This window comes from Phyllobates terribilis, unplaced genomic scaffold (genome assembly GCF_046119375.1).
Source record: "Phyllobates terribilis strain yellow unplaced genomic scaffold, ASM4611937v1 Scaffold_259__1_contigs__length_2703414, whole genome shotgun sequence".
Taxonomy (NCBI): domain Eukaryota; kingdom Metazoa; phylum Chordata; class Amphibia; order Anura; family Dendrobatidae; genus Phyllobates; species Phyllobates terribilis.
Window position 1 is genome coordinate 2,062,461 of NW_027363019.1, and position 24,747 is coordinate 2,087,207.

At 48.2% G+C, this 24,747-nt stretch overlaps 1 protein-coding gene across 1 annotated transcript; it reads left to right on the plus strand.

Annotated features, from left to right (window-relative positions):
- The first annotated feature begins 1,735 nt into the window (after positions 1 to 1,735).
- On the plus strand, positions 1,736 to 24,747 carry LOC141219296 (uncharacterized). Its single transcript, XM_073666065.1, has 7 exons — positions 1,736 to 1,827; positions 2,542 to 2,682; positions 3,002 to 3,184; positions 4,128 to 4,248; positions 21,632 to 21,759; positions 22,079 to 22,258; positions 24,634 to 24,747. Exons 2-7 carry the CDS (start codon positions 2,599 to 2,601, stop codon positions 24,745 to 24,747), a joined length of 810 nt encoding a protein of 269 aa, XP_073522166.1. The 5' UTR covers positions 1,736 to 1,827; positions 2,542 to 2,598.

Genomic DNA, 24,747 nt, shown 5'->3' on the forward strand with positions numbered 1-24,747 from the left:
TACCTGACAGGAGCCCATACATTCTGCTGCCTCCAATAATATATACCTGACAGGAGCCCATACATTCTCCTGCCTCCAATAATATATACCTGACAGGAGCCCATACATTCTCCTGCCTCCAATAATATATACCTGACAGGAGCCCATACATTCTGCTGCCTCTAATAATATATACCTGACAGGAGCCCATACATTCTGCTGCCTCCAATAATATATACCTGACAGGAGCCCATACATTCTCCTGCCTCCAATAATATATACCTGACAGGAGCCCATAGATTCTCCTGCCTCCAATAATATATACCTGACAGGAGCCCATACATTCTGCTGCCTCCAATAATATATACCTGACAGGAGCCCATACATTCTGCTGCCTCCAATAATATATACCTGACAGGAGCCCATACATTCTCCTGCCTCCAATAATATATACCTGACAGGAGCCCATACATTCTCCTGCCTCCAATAATATATACCTGACAGGAGCCCATACATTCTGCTGCCTCCAATAATATATACCTGACAGGAGCCCATACATTCTCCTGCCTCCAATAATATATACCTGACAGGAGTCCATACACTCTCCTGCCTCCAATAATATATACCTGACAAGAGCCCATAGATTCTCCTGCCTCCAATAATATATACCTGACAGGAGCCCATACATTCTCCTACCTCCAATAATATATACCTGACAGGAGCCCATACATTCTCCTGCCTCCAATAATATATACCTGACAGGAGCCCATACATTCTCCTGCCTCCAATAATATATACCTGACAGGAGCCCATACATTCTCCTGCCTCCAATAATATATACCTGACAGGAGCCCATAGATTCTCCTGCCTCCAATAATATATACCTGACAGGAGCCCATACATTCTGCTGCCTCCAATAATATATACCTGACAGGAGCCCATAGATTCTCCTGCCTCCAATAATATATACCTGACAGGAGCCCATACATTCTCCTGCCTCCAATAATATATACTTGACAGGAGTCCATACATTCTGCTGCCTCCAATAATATATACCTGACAGGAGCCCATACATTCTGCTGCCTCCAATAATATATACCTGACAGGAGCCCATACATTCTCCTGCCTCCAATAATATATACCTGACAGGAGCCCATACATTCTCCTGCCTCCAATAATATATACCTGACAGGAGCCCATACATTCTGCAGCCTCCAATAATATATACCTGACAGGAGCCCATACATTCTGCTGCCTCCAATAATATATACCTGACAGGAGCCCATACATTCTCCTGCCTCCAATAATATATACCTGACAGGAGCCCATACATTCTCCTGCCTCCAATAATATATACCTGACAGGAGCCCATACATTCTCCTGCCTCCAATAATATATACCTGACAGGAGCCCATACATTCTGCTGCCTCCAATAATATATACCTGACAGGAGCCCATACATTCTCCTGCCTCCAATAATATATACCTGACAGGAGCCCATACATTCTCCTGCCTCCAATAATATATACCTGACAGGAGCCCATACATTCTCCTGCCTCCAATAATATATACCTGACAGGAGCCCATACATTCTAGGCTCAACCGAGACAACAGAGCATCACAACAACACAGAAAGAGCTTCCTCTACTGAGAGCGGAGGACCTTTGGTGACGTCATCGTCATGTGATTAGGGGGCGGAGCTCAGTAAAGGTAGAGACTAAATCCATGTGGGCTAAAGGACCTGACATCATACCCATGTGACTTGATGATGTCATTGGAAAGGGGCGGTGCCTCGCTCTCCATAGCTCGCTGCTGCTGATGCTGTGGTGATTACTCTAAGTAGCTGAGGTGATGTGGGGGCTGCACAGGGAGCAGGGGGGATTCTGAAAGTGTGGGACTGCATGGGTGAGGAGGGGGTCCTGTTACTTGCGTGGAGTCTCCCCTGTGACCGTCCCCCGCTGGAGGTGTAGTTACCACAGTGACCGTCCCCCGCTGGAGCTGTAGTTACCACGGTGACCGTCCCCCGCTGGAGGTGGAGTTACCACGGTGACCGTCCCCCGCTGGAGCTGTAGTTACCACGGTGGCCGTCCTCCGCTGGAGCTGTAGTTACCACGGTGACCGTCCTCCGCTGGCGCTGTAGTTACCACGGTGACCGTCCCCCGCTGGCGGTGTAGTTACCACTGTGTCCGTCCTCCGCTGGCGCTGTAGTTATCACGGTGACCGTCCCCTGCTGGAGGTGTAGTTACCACGGTGACCGTCCCCTGCTGGAGGTGTAGTTACCACGGTGACCGTCCCTCGCTGGAGGTGGAGTTACCACGGTGATCGTCCTCCGCTGGCGGTGTAGTTAGTACGGTGACCGTCCCCTGCTGGCACTGTAGTTACCACGGTGACCGTCCTCCTACGAGGCTGATAATGAGCGGTCAGGTCGGCGGAGGAGGCCGCGGTGGAGTTTGTGGCTTTTCCTCCAGATTCTTCCTGATAAATGTCGGATATTTGGGGCAGAATTCAGTGATTGTCGTTATATCGTCCCCTGTGATCTCCATCTTCTCCTTTATCATGAAGACGCCGGCAGGACGAGATCCCTCCAGCTGATCCAGTGCTCATCCCTCCTTCTCCTGAATGACCCCGAGGATGGACGAGGACGAGACCACCAGAAGATTATTACACTTCACCCTGGAGATCATCTCCCTGCTGAGCGGAGAGGTAACTCCTCTACATTTCTATCAGCTTTATTGTGTTATGTAACAAGTCCGACATCAGGAAGAGGAAATCCAGAAGAGGAAGAGAAGGATTCTTTACTGTAAGAGCAGTGATTGTGTGCAGCTCTCTGCCAGGAGGAGTTGTCATGGGGATTCCCTATAAGAGCTGTAGAGGGGCCTGGATGTCTGTCCTGAGTGTAATAATATTCCAGGTTATGGCCCCAGATTACTGGAGACGGTTATTGATCCCGGGATTTCTACTGATTGTCAGATCTGGAGTCGGGAAGGAATTCTTCTCCCTAAGTGTCTCTCTCCATACACAGGATTGCACAATAGTGAGGAAGACACCGGGGGAGGGTGTGACTCCCATCATCCATCTCCAGGAGTCAGGAGGGCGGAGCCCGTGCCCCATCACAGAGCCTCCTCCGCACCCCCCGATACATGAGAGGAAGAAGAAGAAGATCCTAGAGCTCAGCAAAAAGATGATTGAGCTGCTGAGCGGAGAGGTGACTGCTGGGATATTATACAGGACAGCACTGGAGGATTCTGGGTGATGACCGGAGAGGTGACTGCTGGGACATTATACAGTACAGCACTGGAGGATTCTGGTTGATGACCGAAGAGGTGACTGCTGGGACATTATACAGGACAGCACTGGAGGATTCTGGGTGATGACCGGAGAGGTGACTGCTGGCACATTATACAGGACAGCACTGTAGGATTCTGAGTGATGACCGGAGAGGTGACTGCTGGGACATTATACAGGACGGCACTGAGGATTCTGGGTGATGACCGGAGAGAGGACTGCTGGGACATTATACAGGACAGCACTGGAGGATTCTGGGTGATGAGCGAAGAGGTGACTGCTTGGACATTATACAGGACCGCACTGGAGGATTCTGGGTGATGACCTGAGAGGTGACTGCTGGGACATTATACAGTACGGCACTGGAGGATTCTGGGTGATGACCGGAGAGGTGACTGCTGGGACATTATACAGGACAGCACTGGAGGATTCTGGGTGATGACCCGAGAGATGACTGCTGGGACATTATACAGGATAGCACTGGAGGATTCTGGGTGATGACCCGAGAGGTGACTGCTGGGACATTATGTAGGACAGCACTGGAGGATTTTGGGTGATGACCCGAGAGGTGACTGCTGGGACATTATACAGGACAGCACTGGAGGATTCTGGGTGATGACCCGAAAGGTGACTGCTGGGACATTATGCAGGATAGCACTGGAGGAGTCTGGGTGATGACCCGAGAGGTGACTGCTGGGACATTATACAGGACGGCATTGGAGGATTCTGGGTGATGACCGGAGATGTGATTGCTGGGACATTATACTGGAGGATTCTGGGTGATGACCGGAGAGGTGACTGCTGGGACATTATACTGGACAGCACTGGAGGATTCTGGGTGATGACGGTGTCGTTGTTGTCAGGTTCCTATAAGGTGTCAGGGCGTCGCTGTCTATCTCTCCATGGAGGAGTGGGAGTATCTAGAAGGACACCAGGATCGGTACCAGGAAGTGATGATGGAGGAGCTCTGGCCTCTTACACCAGGTTCGCTGTAGATGACGTGTAATGATGAATCTTCCATTTTCGGCTTTTCTCCTCTTTTTTTGCCTTATACATGTGACTCTTGTGCTGCTGTTCTCGCTCCCTCCCTGTCTCGTCTTCTCCGCTCCCCTCCCCCATCGCTCACACAGGAGAGTGATTGTCAGCAGCGGTTGATTTTACATTCTGTGGATAAATCAGCAGATTTCTGATTGTGTTTGGAGGACAATGAAGCCTCATAAGGCGACAGCAGAAGAAATATTAGGAAGGTTCATCGCTTCATGACATAATGGCCGATCAGTAATGAGGGTTATGAAGGGTAGTTCCTCCTGAGCTTGTTTGGGGTCTCAGGACTCCTGTTCTGGTGACTGATGGGGTCCTCTGTCCCCTGATCCGACGTCCCACACTGGGCGGTGCAGTTACTCTGTTGACATCCCCCCCCCGGTATCAGTATGGTACAATATAAGAGAGGGCCCTGCTCACAGTCTACATGTTAGGGGGGAACATAAGGAGTTTCGTATCGGACACGACCAGAATGTTACACGTCTCTGAGGTCTCAGATTTGTAGTGATTTACATTTATTGTGCATTGTTCCTTACAGGGAACCTGTCTGGTTGGATATCGCCAGTAACATGCACAGATGGGGTTAATCTGCTGGTTAATAGCATTAGGGAGGTGCCCGGCCGCTGTACTGAGTGTGCGGCACCCGGAAGCCGCCGGCTTTCTGTCATGCAGGTGCCAACACAGCTACAGTCACCGTATGCAGCACTGAGCGGCGGCTGTAACTGCGTCCGGGACTGAGACTGACAGCCGGCTCAGCAGTGCATCAGTACAGAGCGACCGTCACTCAGTGTCGGGGCGCAGTTACAGCTGTCGCCCACAGTGCTGCCATTGGTGACTGTAGCTACACCTTGATTCCTTGGGATTACAGTCTGGCCTATGCATTTTTTGTGAGGGTGGTAGTAGTGGCGAGGGACTGTTGTGTTTCTACACCCTGACAAAGACAAATGTCCCAATTCTCCTGTGCTGTGCGTGTGGTGCAGAACACTCACATTTTGGTCGCAGATCTCTGCCGCCTTCGGTTTTTCCTCTTCAGTAACCGCCGCACACACGATAGGGGACTTCCACTCCGTTTTATAAAAAAGAACTTTACTTAACAGTCCAACTTCAACATGAGGGAACATGCAGTATTGGACACATCCTTTTCCAGGTTCACAGTTCATTGCACAGCATATGTTAATATTCAACGTTTGTTTGTCCTGAGATGTCCCTTCCATAGTCGACCTCTTTGGCCTCTGAGACGCTCGCAGTTTTAAGAGTCCCGTTCCATTTATTCGTACTCCCATGACATCACCACGAGAGAGAGGATCTGCCCATCAAGGACAGGAAACCTAAAGGTTAAAAAGGGCGGCACCTCTCTCCCGCTTCAGTTTAAGTTTCCTGTCCTTGATGGGAGACCTATCAGGTACATGCAGGATGAAGATCGGTCTCTTGCCCACATGGATAGACAGGGTGCCCGGAGCGGTGAAGTTCCTGCCCTAGTCGGTCCTGTTCTTTCTGGAGAAGCCACGGCAGGGCTCATTGGAGCATCTCCGTGTGCGTTGCGGTCAGCGTGACATCCCCTCGGTGGAGCCGGATGGCCCGCGACGTGTGGGACCGCATGCAGGCAGCCGCCCCCCCTCCGCTACACTATTCAAGAGATCTACTCTGTGACGGCGGCCAGGAAGTACAGGGCCGCATGCGAGCAGAGTGGGGACGCCGGAACATTACTCCCAGCAGTACCGGTGGGACGCCCATCCTGTTCCGGTGAGCAGTGTTCTGCCCACCCCGGGTGGGGGGGGGGAGGGGGAGGCCCCCTCTTTCCACACAGGTATCTGTATGGCCAGTATAGAAAAGACCTGGTTACATACGGAGGTGCTTCCCACCCCCTTGTTTTTTCATTGGCAATGGGAGATACACAGGAGCTAGCACCTCAGCAAGAACAACTGCTGCAGGAGCAGCCCTTTGGGGAGCCCTCACAACAGGCGGTGCAACGTCGTTCCCGAACCGGGTCCAGTCGTTCAACTAGGAAATTCACCGCAAAAAGCAGGAAGGAAGGTCCTGTCGTTCGGCGGGATCCTCGGCCGGTTAAGAAGGATTCCTCTGCTTCTACGGTACCGCATATGCAAGGGTGTAAGTGGAATCTTCGTGAAAGTTCTACAAATTTTTTCTTCTACTTCTCTGTCTATAAAATGTTTTCAGAGCCAGAAATGTCCATTTAAATCAAAGCATAAGGAATGTGCCCTATGCAGCAGCCCGCTCCCTGATGTATATATTAAGAAGTTGTGCCAGCCTTGTATTGACAAGGTGATGACGGAAGAAACCCTAGGGTTTTCTTTGGGTCTAAAAACTCTAATTAAAGAAGAAGTAGGCAAGGCTTTGCGAGGGAATTTTGAGGCCAGACATTCTCCTCAGGACCCTCGACCAGGCTCAAACTCCGATATCTCAGATATTTCTTCCTCTTCCCTCTCTTCCTCTGATAACGAATCTGATAGACAATGTTTTCCTCTAAATGAGGTGGATGCCTTGGTGAAAGCTGTCCGTTCTACCATGGGCATTGTGGACACTAGACCAGAGAAGTCTTTAGAGGATGTAATGTTTGGAGGATTAGGTTAAAAAAAGAAAAGATGCTTCCCCATCAATACAAAAATTAAGGATCTCATTGATAGAGAGTGGCAAAAGCCAGACAGGAAGGGCAGCATCCCTCCCTCTTTCAAAAGGAGGTATCCATTTGATGATACCGCATGCTCCTCCTGTTAGAACCTTGCTCTTAGGTTTTTTCCTTTGCTGGTCACATGACCTTGTTGGCCTATTTAATCCTGCTCCGCCCTTCTGGCTTTGCTGGACTTCATTGTATTTCTACTTTCTAGCTAGCCTGTGCTCTGTATCTAACTCTGTTAGTTTGCTTGGTCTACGGACCTCTTTGTTCTATATATTTTGTTTGTTCGTTTTTCTGCTACTATTTCTGTTAGGAGGTGTCCCATTTTCCTCCCAGTCCTTAGTAATTGTAGGGATTCCTTCCCCACATCTATAGGTCTCCGTACAGACTAGCTTAGGACTTTAGCAGGTCTGATCGCAGGATCAGGTCCCCTGTTACATCGTAGGGATTCAGCTGAGTTCTATCGTAGGGACAGATCTCCTCTCTTTCCTTAGCTCTGGTAGCAGAACATAACAGTAAGTCCAGCCTGCAAATTCTCTAAGGAAAGATTTTTCTGTTCCATCATGGTGTCGGTTCAGGATTTGGCTCATCGCCTGCAGGGACTCTCTCTGGAGGTGGCCGAGCTCCGTCAGCACGTGAGTAACTGTCCTGGAGCACATTTCTTGGAGCCTAAGGTATGTTTGCCGGATTTATTTTTTGGTGAACACCGAGAATTTTTTTCATTTAAAAATGCTTGCTTATTGTATTTTCGTTTGAGACCCAAGTCCTCTGGGGATGAATCCCAGCGCATAGGGTTCATAATGTCACTTTTGCGCAAAGAGCCTCAGGAGTGGGCTTTTTCTTTGCAACCTAGTGATACATGCTTCAGATCAGTGGATAGTTTTTTTTCTGCTTTGGGACTATTATATGATGATCCTGACCGTGTCGCATCAGCTGAGACTGAGTTGAGACGTTTGAAACAGGGATCAGGTAATGTGGAAAAATATTGTACTCATTTCCGTCGTTGGTCTACTCTAACAGGGTGGAATGATTCTGCTCTGAAAAGTCTATTTCTTGCTGGGCTCAATGAAAGGGTTAAAGACCTGCTAATTGCTTATCCTACACCTGAAGATTTGCAACAGGCTATGCAATTAGCTATACGGGTGGATAGGAGACTGCGTGCAAGGGTTAATGAGAGCAAATCCTCTGCTATGTCAGTTTCTGGTTATGAGAATGTGTGTACTAACAGTGGTGAACCGATGGAGATTGGATCGGTGGCACCTCGCTCTCAAGAAAAAGACCGTCGATTTTCTGAAGGCTTGTGTTTCTATTGCGGAAAATCTGGTCATTTAATTAAAGACTGTGAGCTTCGTATGAAGAAAGAAAAAAAAATGATCAGTCATGCCCGTATTGCCTGTTTAAATTCCAAGGGTGTATTTTTAGCTGCTTCCACGATTGCTCAGGAAAAATTAATGGAATTTCGGGTGTTTGTGGATTGTGGGTCTACTCTGAATGTAATTGATGGGGGATTCTTGGAAAGACTCAATTTAAAACCCAAACCTTTATCATCCCCCATTGCTGTGGTTTCTGTGGATGGTTCCCCTTTGAAGAATATTACACTCAAGGTCTGTGAATTTCCTCTCACTATTAATGGTGTTCACCATGAGAAATTGGATTTGGTAGTGTTGAATAACTTGCCTTCTCCAGTAATATTGGGATTGCCCTGGTTAAAATTTCACAATCCTGTACTGGATTGGTCTACCAGTGAAATTAAATCCTGGAGCCATAAATGTTATGACAAGTGTTGTAACGGGCGTATTGCAGCTTTGGATAGGGGAGAATTGCCTGTTCCTATTCAGGATTTTTGGAGAGTTTTTTCTGAGAAGGAATCGCAGGTTTTGCCTCCCCATAGAGACTATGATTGTTCTATTGAATTTGTCCCTGGAGCGACTCTTCCTAAAAGTCGTTTATTTAACCTTACTATTCCTGAGAGGAAGGCTTTGGAGGAATACATACAGACAAGTTTGGCCGCCGGTCACATTAGGCCCTCTAAGTCTCCTGTGGCGGTTGGATTTTTTTTTGTAAAAAAAAAGGACGGCGGTTTACGTCCTTGTCTGGATTTTCGTGAGATTAACAAAATTACTGTACGCAATCCTTACCCACTGCCATTGATTCCTGATCTGTTTAACCAGTTAATGGGGGCCAAGTGGTTCTCTAAAATTGACCTTAAGGGGGCATACAATCTGTTGCGCATGAAGGAGGGTGACGAATGGAAGACTGCTTTTAACACTCCTGTGGGTCATTTTGAGAATCTGGTTATGCCTTTTGGTCTTACTAATGCTCCTGCATTTTTTCAGAATCTGATTAATGACATCCTTAGACCTTTGATCGGCAAAAATGTGGTTGTGTATTTGGATGACATTTTGATTTATTCGCCGGATCTGGAGTCTCATTGGCGGAGCGTACGTGAGGTATTACAGTTATTAATGGACAATTCGCTTTTTGCTAAGCTGGAGAAATGTGAGTTCGCTGTACAGAGAATTAGTTTTTTGGGCTACATTATCTCCAGCAAAGGTTTTGAGATGGACCCGGTTAAGGTTCAGGCTGTGCAGGAATGGCCTAGGCCTATTGGTTTGAAATCGATACAGAGGTTTTTGGGTTTCGCCAATTACTACAGAAAATTCATAAAAAATTTTTCTAGTATTTTCAAACCTCTGACCGATCTCACCAGGAAAGGTGCTGATGCAGTTCAGTGGTCTTCTGAGGCCATTGAAGCTTTTGTGTATCTCAAGGAGAGGTTCACCTCTGCTCCCATCCTTATGCAGCCTGATGTGACTAAGCCGTTTTTGGTTGAGGTTGATGCTTCCTCTGTGGGGGTTGGCGCAGTATTGTCTCAGGATAACGGGGATGGATTACATCCCTGTGCCTTTTTTTCAAAAAAATTTTCGGAGACTGAACTGAATTACGATATTGGTAATCGGGAATTATTGGCTATTAAACTCGCATTTGAACACTGGCGCCACTTCTTGGAAGGTGCGGAATTTCCCGTTCAGGTTCTTACGGATCATAAAAATCTGATATATCTTGATGCTGCCAAGCGCCTGAATGCCCGTCAGGCTAGGTGGGCACTGTTTTTCTCGCGGTTTAATTTCTCCGTTACTTACATCCCTGGTACTAAGAATGTTAAGGCGGATGCCTTGTCTCGCAGTTTTTCTCCCATAGTCGGTGCTGAGAAAGAGGAGAACATTTTACAAGAAGGTGTTGTGATAGCTGCTTTGGACTCCGTTTTGGAAAATGAGATTCTTAAAGCACAGGAGAATGCCCCTTCTAACACTCCTCATGGGAGGTTGTTTGTGCCTGGGACCTTTAGGAGAGATTTGTTTGTTGAGTGTCACGAATCTCGGTTGGCAGGTCATCCCGGAATCTCTGAGACCAAGAGACTGGTGGGTCGCAGTTTTTGGTGGCCTGGATGGCAGAAGGAAGTCATTAAGTGGGTGCGTCAATGTACTATATGTGCTAGATCTAAGTCCTCACATACTCCTGCTGCGGGGTTGCTTTGTCCTTTGGAGGTTCCCAGTGCTCCTTGGACACATTTGGCTATGGACTTTATAACTGACCTTCCCCCCTCTGAGGGTTTTACTGTCATCTGGGTGGTCGTGGACCGTTTTAGCAAGATGTGTCACTTGGTTCCTTTCGTCAAACTGCCCTGCGCTAAAACTCTCGCTAAGGCCTTTGTCAAGGAAATTGTCAGACTTCATGTTGTCCCTACTGACATTGTTTCTGATAGTGGACCTCAGTTCGTGGCTCGTTTTTGGCGTGCCTTTTGTGACAGGTTGGGAGTTCATTTGTCGTTCTCGTCCGGATATCATCCTGAATCTAATGGCCAGACAGAAAGGAAAAACCAGGATGTTGAGCAGTTCTTGCGTTGTTTTGTGGCAGACAATCAAGAGGGGTGGTCTGAGTTTCTGCCACTTGCTGAATTTGCTCTGAACAATCATACATCTTCTTCTGCTGGTTGTTCGCCTTTTTTTTGTTGTTCTGGGAGACATCCGTCGTTTGGGTCGTTCTCCAAGTTGGGATCTGCCGTGCCTGAGGAGGAGAATTTTTCCGGTGATTTGGAGAGAGTTTGGACGGATGTGCGTGGTAATCTTCAGGAGGCCAACAGAAAATCTAAAGACTACTTTGATAGGATCCTCTTAGAAGGGGGGGTACTGTTAGAACCTTGCTCTTAGGTTTTTTTTCCTTTGCTGGTCACATGACCTTGTTGGCCTATTTAATCCTGCTCCGCCCTTCTGGCTTTGCTGGACTTCATTGTATTTCTACTTTCTAGCTAGCCTGTGCTCTGTATCTAACTCTGTTAGTTTGCTTGGTCTACGGACCTCTTTGTTCTATATATTTTGTTTGTTCGTTTTTCTGCTACTATTTCTGTTAGGAGGTGTCCCATTTTCCTCCCAGTCCTTAGTACTTGTAGGGATTCCTTCCCCACATCTATAGGTCTCCGTACAGACTAGCTTAGGACTTTAGCAGGTCTGATCGCAGGATCAGGTCCCCTGTTACATCGTAGGGATTCAGCTGAGTTCTATCGTAGGGACAGATCTCCTCTCTTTCCTTAGCTCTGGTAGCAGAACATAACACCTCCTGGTAAAAGGCACCAAGGCTTGATGTTGCCATTGCTAAGGCATAAAAAAAGCCTTCCCTCCCCTTCGACGACATGGGAGCTTTAAGAGACCACCTGGACAGACAAGCAGATACCTTTTTTAAAGGTACTTGGGAGACAGCTACAGGAGCCCTGAAACCAGCAGTGGCTGCCACCTGCACTTCCAGAGCCCTGATGGTCTGGCTGGAACAGCTAGACAACCAACTAAAGGAGGGTGTCTCCAGGAAGGAGATTATTTCTTCTCTCCCCCTAGTCCAGGGTGCAGCGGCCTTTCTTGCTGACGCAACTGCGGACTCAGTTAGACTAGCAGCAAAATCATCAGCTCTTTCAAATGCTGCTCGGCGAGCCCTTTGGCTTAAGTGCTGGCCTGGAGATGTACAAACAAAATCTAGACTTTGTACAATTCCTTGTGAGGGTGAATATCTTTTCGGCCAAACCATGGATGATCTGTTGGAGAAAGCTGGAGATCCTAAGAGGGGCTTTCCGTCTGTACCTCTACCCTCTTTTAATAAATCTTTTCGGAAAAAGAAGTTTGTCCGAAGAAGATTCTTTAGAGAACAAGAGAAATTAGAGGAAAGAAGTCGCAAAGGTAGAGGCCTACTCTTTGGTTCTTCCTCCAGAGATGAGCAGAAACCAGGGGAATCACAATCGGCCCAGGTGGGAGTGAGATTGTCGTTGTTTTTTCCGGCTTGGGAACGTATTTCACATAGCAATTGGATTTTGAGCCTGATTAGATTCGGTCTTAAATTCCAATTTCAAGCCATTCCTTACAGAAGATTCATAATTATTCCCTCTAGTTCCTCCCCAGAGCGGCAAACTGCCCTCATATCGGAAATTCAAGATCTAACCAAGAAAAACGTCCTGATTGAGGTTCCGAAAACAGAAGAGGGACACGGATTCTACTCCACGCTCTTCCTGGTCCCCAGATGGGTGTTTCAGGACAATTATAAATTTAAAATGCTTAAATAAGTTTCTTAAAATAGACACGTTTATGATGGAATCATTAAAAACAAGAATAAAATTACTTTTTCCCCACTGCTATATGGTACTCCTAGACCTTAAAGAAGCTTATTACTATGTTCCCATTCATAAGGATTATCAAAAGTATTTAAGATTGGCCATCAAAATAAAAGGGGTAGTAAAACACTTCCAGTATACCGCTCTTCCCTTTGGGTTGGCTATAGCCCTGAGAGTTTTTACCAAACTGGTGGCAGAAGTTATGGCCCATATAAGAGAGAAGGATATCTTAATAATCCCTTACCTCGATGATTTCCTGATAGTGGGGAATTCCTTTGTACAATGCGAGGCCCACCTTCAGGTAACAATTTCTGTCCTACAAGGTCTAGGTTGGTTTCTAAATCTGGAAAAATCTAGGTTGACCCCTCAAAAAGCACAACAGTTCCTGGGGGTCATTTTAGATTCAGAAAGACAGTTATGCCATTTATCAGATGAGAAGATTGCAAAAACCCAGGGACTAGTGAAACATTGTATGGATAGACCCTCTATGACACTCCGTAAAGCCATGTCATTATTAGGTACCCTGGCCTCAAGTTTTACTGCGGTGCGTTGGTCCCAATTTCACTCAAGGGCTCTTCAATGGGATGTATTATATAATGACTCAATTCTAGATGGATATCTAGACCAGGAGTTTACTTTGACCCCTCGTTGCTTACAATCCCTTCGTTGGTGGTTGGTATACACTACTCTTTCTAAGGGAGTCCCTTGGGAAAGTAAACCTACTGCAGTTTTGACTACAGATGCAAGTGCTACAGGTTGGGGAGCTCATTTTGGAAATAACTTAATTCAGGGAACATGGTCAGAAAATGAGGTACAGTTTTCCTTGAATGTTAAGGAGCTTTTGGCAGTTGATTATGCGCTCAATGGGTTCCTTGTATAATTACAGGGCCAGGATGTCTGTATACTCTCGGACAATCAAGTCTCAGTAGTGTATATAAATCATCAAGGGGGAACCCGTTCAAAAGACTTAATGAGAGTAGCAGACAGACTTCTTCAGAAGGCAGAAGATCATTTTCTCTCCCTTTCTGTGGTTCATCTAAAAGGAAAAGAAAACGTCAGAGCAGATTTTCTCAGCCGCAATTCCCTAAAAGAAGGAGAATGGTCCTTGAACCCTCAAATATTCTCCAAGATTGTGGCAATGTGGGGTCTTCCAGCAGTGGACTTGTTCGCGACGAAATCCAATCGGAAAGTGGCAACGTTTTGTTCTCTAAACCCCAGAGAAAAGCCCCTGGCAGTGGACGCCTTCATGATTCCATGGGCGTTTCCTTTGACGTATATATTCCGTCCTATGGTCCTGCTTCCGTCAGTCCTAAGGAAGATCAGGGCAGACAGAGCCAGAATGATCCTCATATGCCCCTTTTGGCACAAGAGGCCATGGTTCCCTTGTCTCCGCAGAATGTCAGTATCAGACCCCTGGGTCCTTCTGGAAATTCCGGACCTTCTTACTCAGGGTCCGGTTTCCCATCCTCCAGCCTCAAATCTCCATTTAACGGCATGGAATTTGAAAGGGCACTGTTAACCAGCAAAGTGTTTTCCACGAATTTAGTAAACACTCTCCTATCTAGCAGAAAGCCCGTTATCACCCGATCTATGCTAGAACTTGGAGAAAGTTCCTGTCCTTTGCAGAATTCAAACTAGAGGATGGGATCCCTATTGGGAAGATAATAGAGTTTCTACAGCGGGGTTTAGAACAGGGCCTAACCACTAGTACTTTGAAGGTACAAGTTTCGGCTTTAGGAGCCTTATTTGCTTTTGATATAGCAGCTAATTATTGGGTAGCACGGTTTATAAAAGCCTCTTTCAGATGTAGACCTATTATTAAATCCAGACCCTCTCCCTGGGATTTAAACCTGGTCTTAAATGCCTTGACTAACCCCCCCCTTCAAACCTCTAGATTCAGCCACCCATAAGATTATTCTTCTTAAAACAGCCCTGTTAGTGGCCCTAACTTCAGCCAGAAGAGTAAGTGACATACAGGCCTTTTCTATATCCCCACCATTTACTCAAATTATGGATGATAGAATTGTTCTAAAGCCTGGCCCAGCTTTTCTTCCAAAAGTAGTCTCACGTTTTCATAGAACTCAAGAGGTAAATCTTCCAACTTTTTGTTTTCCCCCTAAAAATCAGAAAGAGGAGAAACTACATACATTAGATGTTAGAAGGTGCGTGCTTAAATATCTGGAGGTTTCACAGAGTTTTAGGAAAGATAGTTCCCTATTTATATGCCATCAGGGGGCTAGGAAGGGTTGTAAAGCTTCAAAATCTACAATTGCGAGGTGGATTAGAGAAGCCATCACCCTCGCCTACTCCTCGGGGGATAAGGAAGTACCGGAAGGGTTGAGGGCACATTCCACCAGAGCAGTAGCAACTTCCTGGGCCGAGAAGACGGGGGTTTCCATCGAAGACATATATAAGGCTGCCACCTGGTCTTCTCCCTCCACCTTCTATAGGCATTATAGATTGGATTTAGGTGACTCTTCTGATCTCACCTTCGGGAGAAGGGTGCTTCAAGCTGTGGTCCCTCCCTAATCTCCTTTCGTCTCTGTAATTCTCTCGTGGTGCTGTCATGGAAGTACGAATAAAGCCTTAGTTACGTACCGGTAACGGGATTTTTCGGAGCCCATGACAGCACCCTTATATTCCCTCCCTACACTGATGTTTTTTTTGCACTCCCATAGAGTTATTTTCCTTTTTTGCACCTTCGGGGGAAGTTAGTTAAAGTAATTGGCTTAAAATGAATTTGTTTTGTTGTAATTAACCTTGGCGGTCCTCTCATGCTCTGTTAGTTAAACTGAAGCGGGAGAGAGGTGCTGCCCTTTTTAACCTGTAGGTTTCCTGTCCTTGATGGGCGGATCCTCTCTCTCGTGGTGCTGTCGTGGGCTCTGAAAATTCGCGGTACCAGTAAGTAACTAAGGCTTTCCTCTGTACTATTCCCCGTCCGACTTCCCCTTCTGGGAAGATTTTGAGACAAGCTACTCTGCTGACTCCTGTGGACCGTAGGCCCCGAACATTAAGGGAAAGTCGTTTTAGAGTTCCTGACTAACTTTCCTCTGCTGCTGGTCGGACCGGGTTTCTGTGCCCCCTGGACCTCCAGCTACTGCTCTGTCACATCCCTCCCTCAGAACTAACTGACAGGAAAAACCGTTGCTCTGCCCTGGCCTAATCTCCTCCCCTTTTGACTGGGCCAATCACCAATCCTCCTTCGGTTGCTGGGCAGACTTCCCCTTTACTCCCCTGCTGCAGTCACTAAACCTCCTGGTAACTACCCCGGCTCCTCCTGCTCTGCAGCTATTGCTAAACACATTAACTGTTTCTATCCTAAACTATTACGTTCACCACTACACTGTACCCAATTCCTAATAATAATAATTTTTATTTATATAGCGCCAACATATTCCGCAGCACTTTACAATTAAGCGGGGACATGTACAGACAATAAATTCAATACAAGGTAAGACAGTTTAAACAGTTACATTAGGAGCGAGGGTCCGGCCGCTCGCACGCTTACAATCTACAAGGGAATGGGGGGACACAGTAGGTGAATAGTGCTTGTTATTTTAGGTCTGACAATTATAATAAATAGGGATTTTCACAAAAAGCTGCATGATTCGGTCATCAGCCCGTATGTATAAGTGCAATAATCAAGTATCGAGTGCAGTTATCTTGTGCATGGAGGGTGTGGAGACAGATGAAGAGTAGGGAACAGATTCTGAATAATATTTAGAAGGAGGGACAGGGGAAAGTTGGTTTACTGAGTAGTTGAGGTGGTCGGCTTGTTTAAAGAGATGGGTTTTTAAAGCACGCTTGAAGACATGGGGGCTAGGCATCAGTCGGATCGCCTGGGTTAGAGCATTCCAGAGAACTGGCGCAGCACGAGAGAAGTCTTGGAGACGGAGGTGCGAGGTTCGGATTATGAGGGATGTTAGGCTTAGGTCATTTGTAGAACGGAGGGCACGTGTAGGGCGATAGACAGAGATGAGAGAGGAGATATAAGGCGGTGCAGAACTGTGGAGAGCTTTGTGGGTAAGAGCAATGAGTTTATATTGGACCCTGTAGCGAATGGGTAACCAGTGTAATGACTGGCACAAGATGGAGGCATCGGTGAAGCGGCTGGACAGAAATACATCCCTGGCTGCCGTATTCAGGATGGATTGGAGAGGAGAAGGTTTGGTAAGAGGGAAACTGATCAGAAGAGAGTTGCAGTAGTCCAGACGAGAGTGAATAAGAGCGACAGTCAGAGTTTTAGCAGTTTCAAAGGTGAGAAAAGGTCGGATTCTGGAGATGTTTTTAAGATGCAGGTGACAAGAGCGGGTGAGTGATCGGATATAGGCAGTAAAGGAAAGGTTAGTATCGAATATGACCCCAAGGCAGCGACCGTCTTGCTTGGGAGTTATGGTTGAACCCTCCAAGGTAATTTCGATGTTAGGTAGAGTTGGGTTAGTAGAGGGGAGAAACAAAAGAAGTTCAGTTTTGGAGAGATTCAGTTTAAGATAGAGGGAGGACATGATGTTAGAGACAGCAGACAGACAATCCTTGGTATTTTCTATTAGGGTAGGGGTGATGTCAGGGGAAGAAGTGTATAATTTGTCGTCAACATAGAGATGATACTGAAACCCAAATCTGCTGATTGTTTGTCCAATAGGGGCAGTGTATAGAGAGAAGAGGAGGGGGCCTAGGACTGAGCCCTGCGGGACCCCGATAGTAAGGGAACGAGGAGAGGAAGAGGAGCCGGCAAAAGATACAGTGAAGGAGCAGTCAGAGATGTAGGAGAACCAGGAGAGAACGGTTTCCTTGAGGCCTATAGAGCGGAGCATAGTAAGGATTTGCTGGTGATCCACAGTGTCAAATGCTGCAGAGAGATCCAGGAGAATCAGCAGGGAGCAGTGACCTTTGGATTTAGCTGTTAGTAGATCATTAGAGACTTTAGTGAGTTTAGTTTCAGTGGAGTGTAAAGAGCGGAAACCATATTGTAGGGGGTCGAGGAGAGAGTTATCTGAGAGATAGCAGAATAGACGGGAGTGGACAAAGCGTTCCAGGAGTTTAGAGATGTAAGGAAGGTTAGAGACAGGTCTGTAGTTAGCAGTGCAGTTCTGGACCAGGGATGGCTTTTTAAGTAAAGGGGTTATGATGGCATGTTTAAATGAGGGAAAGATACCTGAAGAAAGAGAGAGGTTAAATATTTTAGTCAGGTGAGTGGTGACCACCGGTGAGAGAGACTGCAGATGTGAAGGAATGGGGTCACTGTTGCAGGTTGTAGGTCGAGAAGAAATGAGAAGCTGGGTAACCTCTTCTTCTGTAACAGGCTCAAAGATGACTAGTGAGCTTGAAGTGCGGCAGGAAAGGGGATCCAGGCACTGAGGAAATTGGGCTGAGATGTCCTGATGGATGTGGTTGATTTTTTCTAGGAAATATGTGGCCAGATCCTCACCGCTGAGGTTGGTGATGGGGGCCTATGCATTAGGTTTCAGGAGAGAGTTTAAGGTTTCAACCAGTCATTTTGAATTGTTGGACAGTGAAGTGATGAGGGTGGTGAAGTAGGATTGTTTGGCAAGATGAAGGGCAGAGTTATAGGTTTTGAGCATGAATTTATAGTGGATGAAGTCCTCTGCTAAAAGAGATTTTCTCCACTGACTCTCCGCACACCTTGAGCAACGCTGAAAAAAACGTATTTCCATTGAGTGCCAGGACTGCCGTTGTCTGTGTCGGGTCTTTCTGCATGTAGAAGGTGCTGCTTCATCTAGGGCGCTCTTCAGTGTATTATTGTAGTGTGACAATGCGAAGTCTGGACAGGAGAGGGAGGAGATGGGGGCTGAAGACGTGTGGAGATTGTCCATAAGCTGCTGAGTAATAATGGTACGTGTATTCCTATAAGTGTGGTAAGTGGGGGTGTCCTGGGTGAGGAGACAGTTCTTAACAGAGAAGGAAACAAGGTTTGGTCCGAGATCGGGAGAGGGGAGTTAGTAAAGTCATGCAGCGAGCATAGATGGGAGAAAACCAGGTCCAGAGAATTCCCATCTTCATGTGTAGGAGAATTAGTAACCTGTGAGAGGCCGAATGAGGGGGTTAGAGAAAGTAGATGAGAGGCAGATTGGGAGAGGGGATCATTGATGGGGATATTAAAGTCTCCCATGATGAGGGTGGGGATGTCACAGGATAGAAAGTGAGGAAGCCAGGTGTCGTAGTGATCCAGGAACTGGCGGGAGGAGCCTGGAGGGCGATACACAGTACTGTTTCACTCGTACCCTTACCTGAGGCTCGGTGACAGTGTCATGTCGGATCACAGATGCATGGCCAGGCAGTATTGAGAATACGTCTGTATTCTGCTGCATCAAATTCCGAGCCTCCCATCGCTGCTGTTTAGTGAGAGCATCACTTATCTTATCCTCACACCCGACCTCGTCCCTGGCTAGTGTCAGAGGGTTCCCAGACGGTACGACAGGCGTCTCATCCATAATCAAACATTCCCGGACTTTCCAGGCTTTTAGCAGGTTCACATGATACAGTTGTTCCGGTTTTCTCTTTCCGAGCTGGTACACTTGGTAATTCACCTCCCCCACCTTTTCCCGGACTTCATTTGGCCCTTGCCACTTGATCTCCTTGGGTAGCCCAAGGCGGCAGAACATGGCAAACAGCTCGCAGGGGATACGTATTGCCTCCGGGTAACGGGTGGCATAATCTACTACCACCCAAATATGTTGGTGGCCACGGGCAGATTTTACTATAGGCCCCACCAGATTCATCGCAATCCGCTGAAAAGGTACCTCCATAATGGGTAGAGGTACCAATGGAGTCTGGAAATTTGCAGTGGGTGTGGTAAGTTGACACTTGGGACACGACTCACAATACCTCTGTACCTCGGCATAAATCCCGGGCCAAAAGCATCACTGCAAAATATGTTCTCGTGTTTTTTTTTTCATCCCTAGGTGTCCACCCAGCGTGTGTGTGTGTGTGTGTGTGTGTGTGAGAGAGCGTGAGCCATCTCTAGCAGCGCCCGGCGGTACGACTGCCAGCTGTTCCACCACTTCATCCCGGATTTTATCAACTCTATATAATAGATGATGGTTGACAGCCATGCGCGGGAAAACCGCCTCTGCACCCGGTTGCTGAGGCACCCCATTTATTTCTACCACCCTTTCTCATTCGCAGGCTAGAGTGGGATCCTGCAGCTGAGTTGTCCCAAAAGTACCAGGGGACACTTCCAGCTCTGAGATCGATGGGGTCTCCTCAACCTCTCCTGCCAATACCTCTAGGTTAACCTATCTGGGTTACACTAGGTCGGCGACCCCCTACGGCAGGTATCCATGACTCGGAATCTTTGGGTTCCATGCCGGGACATTTACCCTGGGAGGGTTAATTTTGTTCTCCCACAGGGACCAGTATAGGGGCAAGTATCTTCCCAAAACAGTCCCATCAGGAAGGGTCTTCACCACTCCCACCACATGTTTCATCTACCCACACGGGATGGAAAAAGTAACCTCTGCTGTCGGGTACTCTCGGAGGTCCCCATGTATGCAAACAACCCTGACTTTCCATCCACTGGGGTTCTCCTTGGCAACCAGTGACCCATGGACCAGAGTCACTAGGCTCCCTGAGTCCAAGAGAGCCTCCTTCTGGTACCCTTTGATGAGTACCTGGCACAATTTGGGTTCGCTGCCCGCAGCGTCTGCAGTCACCGTGCAGACTGTCTGGGCATACATCGAGACTCTGCGTGTGAACCCACAGTCCATGGATTCAACAGTCAGAGGGCAGTTGTCAGCCACATGTCCTGGCCCTTGGCGCTGCCAGCACCTGATAGTGGAGGCACCATTAGTCTTTGAGACCTTTTTAGGGGACACTGGTCTGCCTCCCTCACTCCAGGGTACCCCCTCATTATGGGCTCGGCACTGACTGTCCCCAGCAGAGGGACGTGACCCTTTCACCGGCTCCTGGGCTTGCAGGGTCCTTCGTGATAGTCGCAGTGGGGCAGAGCCCCGTATGAAGTCCTGAGTGGCCGTGTACCGCACGATCAGGCTAACCACCTGGTCTAAAGTGCCTGGGTCCCCTTGCCGCACCCAACTCTGTATAGCTGCTGGCAGAGTTCTCTCTAGCCGATCGACCACCACCCTCTCCACCATCTGGGCCAGAGTCAAAGTCTCAGGCTGGAGCCACCTTTTAACTAGCTGCAGCAAGTCATATGCCTGAGACCTGGCGGTCCCGGCCTCCACAAATGTCCATGAAAACACCCGTTGGGTTCTCAAATATGTATTAATTCCCAGTAGGGCAAGGATCTCACCTTTCAGCTTCCCATAGTCCTGGTCATCATCGCAACTGAGGCCAAAGTAGGCCTTCTGCGCGTCGCCTATCAGAAACTGAGCCACCACGTCAGCCCACTGGGAAGTTGGCAGGTTCTCCCAATCCGTGGTGTGCATGTAGATGGTGAGGAAGGCTTCTACATCATCCTCCAGACTAAGCTTCCTCAAGACTGAACGGACCTTGTCCCGGGCCTCACGAGTTTCCGGGGTCGGTGCTGGTGGCTTCTCTCGCAGAGCCGCAATCTGCTGCACGATCAAGTCATTAGTGCTCTGCTGGTGCTGCTCCTGCTGTTGCCACTGGAGATGTTGGTGCTGCTGGGTAAGTACTAACTGCTTTAGTAGCCCCTCCATATCAGCAGGCTTGAGCTGTAGCTTTGCAGACTTGATCACAGACATGCAGCTTTTGGGGTATGCCTCAGTTCACACTGCCCGCATTCTCCACCATATTGTAATGGGGCAGTGACCCAAGGAAAGTTCAACTTTAAATATCTTTATTTGCACAATGTCCTCCGGATCGCAGCCGGGTGATCCAAACAGTCCATGTAAACCTGCCGCCGTTTCACTCGGTGCGCCAGTTACGTTGCCTTCACCAGCCTTTGTTGTACCTTCACCCAGACTTGCATTGTACAGCGCCTCCTGCTCTGCAGCTTAGCAAACAAACCACTGACACACCCAAACCTTTGCTGAATGTTTTTTAATGGATTCTGATGTTGTCCTCTGTTTTCATCTTCTCCTTTTATTGTAAAGACGCCCTCCAGCTGATCCAGTGTTCATCCCTCCTTCTCCTGAATGACCTTCTGAGGATGGACGAGGACGAGACCACTAGAAGATTATTACACTTCACCCTGGAGATCATCTCCCTGCTGAGCGGAGAGGTAACTCCTCTACATTTCTATCAGCTTTATTGTGCTATGTAACAAGTCTGACATCGGGAAGAGGAAATCCAGAAGAGGAAGAGAAGGATTCTTTACTGTAAGAGCAGTGATTTTGTGCAGCTCTCTGCCAGGAGGAGTTGTCATGGGGATTCCCTATAAGAGCTGTAGAGGGGCCTGGATGTCTGTCCTGAGTGTAATAATATTCCAGGTTATGGCCCCAGATTACTGGAGACGGTTATTGATCCCGGGATTTCTACTGATTGTCAGATCTGGAGTCGGGAAGGAATTCTTCTCACTAAGTGTCTCTCTCCATACACAGGATTACACAATAGTGAGGAAGACACCGGGGGAGGGTGTGACTCCCATCATCCATCTCCAGGAGTCAGGAGGGCGGAGCCCAGACCCCATCACAGAGCCTCCCCCGCACCCCCCGATACATAAGAGGAAGAAGAAGATCCTAGAGCTCAGCAACAAGATGATTGAGCTGCTGAGCAGAGAGGTGACTGCTGGGACATTATACAGGACAGCACTGGAGGATTCTGGGTGATGAGCGGAGAGGTGACTGCTGGGACATTATACAGGACAGCACTGGAGGATTCTGGGTGATGACCGGAGAGGTGACTGCTGGGACATTATACAGGACAGCTCTGGAGGATTCTGGGTGATGACCGGAGAGGTGACTGCTGGGACATTATACAGGACGGCACTGGAGGATTCTGGGTGATGACCGGAGAGGTGACTGCTGGGACATTATACAGGACAGCACTGGAGGATTCTGGGTGATGACCGGAGAGGTGACTGCTGGGACATTATACAGGACAGCACTGAAGGATTCTGGGTGATGACCGGAGAGGTGACTGCTGGGACATTATACAGGACAGCACTGGAGGATTCTGGGTGATGACCGGAGAGGTGACTGCCGGGACATTATACAAGACAGCACTGGAGGATTCTGGGTGATGAGCGGAGAGGTGACTGCTGGGACATTATACAGGACAGCACTGGAGGATTCTGGGTGATGACCGGAGAGGTGACTGCTGGGACATTATACAGGACAGCTCTGGAGGATTCTGGGTGATGAGCGGAGAGGTGACTGCTGGGACATTATACAGGACAGCACTGGAGGATTATGGGTGATGACCGGAGAGGTGACTGCTGGGACATTATACAGGACAGCACTGGAGGATTCTGGGTGATGAGCGGAGTGGTGACTGCTGGGACATTATACAGGACAGCACTGGAGGATTCTGGGTGATGAGCGGAGAGGTGACTGCTGGGACATTATACATGACAACACTGGAGGATTCTGGGTGATGACCGTAGAGGTGACTGCTGGGACATTATACAGGACAGCACTGGAGGATTCTGGGTGATGAGCGGAGAGGTGACTGCTGGGACATTATACAGGACAGCACTGGAGGATTCTGGGTGATGACCGGAGAGGTGACTGCCGGGACATTATACAAGACTGCACTGGAGGATTCTGGGTGATGACCGGAGAGGTGACTGCTGGGACATTATACAGGACAGCACTGGAGGATTCTGGGTGATGACTGCTGGGACATTATACAGGACAGCTCTGGAGGATTCTGGGTGATGACCGGAGAGGTGACTGCTGGGACATTATAGAGGACAGCACTGGAGGATTATGGGTGATGACCGGAGAGGTGACTGCTGGGATATTATACAGGACAGCACTGGAGGATTTTGGATGATGAGCAGAGTGGTGACTGCTGGGACATTATACAGGACAGCATTGGAGGATTCTGGGTGATGAGTGGAGAGGTGACTGCTGGGACATTATACAGGACAGCACTGAAGGATTCTGGGTGATGACAGGAGAGCTGACGCTGGGACATTATACAGGACAGCGCTGGAGGATTCTGGGTGATGACTGGAGGTGACTGCTGGTACATTATGCAGGACAGCACTGGAGGATTCTGGGTGATGACCAGAGAGGTGATTGCTGGGACATTATACAGGACGGCACTGGAAGATTCTGGGTGATGACTGGAGAGGTGACTGCTGGGACATTATACAGGACGGCACTGGAGGATTCTGGGTGATGAGCGGAGAGGTGACTGTTGGGACATTATACAGGACAGCACTGGAGGATTCTGGGTGATGAGCGGAGAGGTGACTGCTGGGACATTATACAGGACAGCACTGGAGGATTCTGGGTGATGACCGGAGAGGTGACTGCCGGGACATTATACAAGACTGCACTGGAGGATTCTGGGTGATGACCGGAGAGGTGACTGCTGGGACATTATACAGGACAGCACTGGAGGATTCTGGGTGATGACTGCTGGGACATTATACAAGACTGCACTGGAGGATTCTGGGTGATGACCGGAGAGGTGACTGCTGGGACATTATACAGGACAGCACTGGAGGATTCTGGGTGATGACCGGAGAGTTGACTGCTGGGACATTATACAGGATAGCACTGGAGGATTCTGGGTGATGGATGAGCGGAGAGGTGACTGCCGGGACATTATACAGGACAGCACTGGAGGATTCTGGGTGATGACGGTGTCGTTGTTGTCAGGTTCCTATAAGGTGTCAGGACGTCGCTGTCTATCTCTCCATGGAGGAGTGGGCGTATCTAGAAGGACACCAGGATCGGTACCAGGAGGTGATGATGGAGGAGCTCCGGCCTCTGACATCACCAGGTGAGAGGAGACTCTTGTTGGCTCCGGTGGATGTGATGACGTCTCTCGGCCTCGTCCTATAATAGATGATTTTTCTCCAGACTTGCTCTGGTTTTCTCTACATTTTCTCACAGCTTTCATTCCCTGATTATTCTCTTCTGATCTGTGAGTCGCGGTTTCTCCGCTGTCGTCTTCATCAGTCTTGAGTCTTCGTCTTCAGCGGCTTCTTTCTGAAACTTTCACCTTCCTTAGAGCATCGGTCACATTTTGTCTGCAGATGTCCCAACTCTTCTGTCCGTTCTCTCCTATGATTTCTTTCGGTACTGGAGTCTGA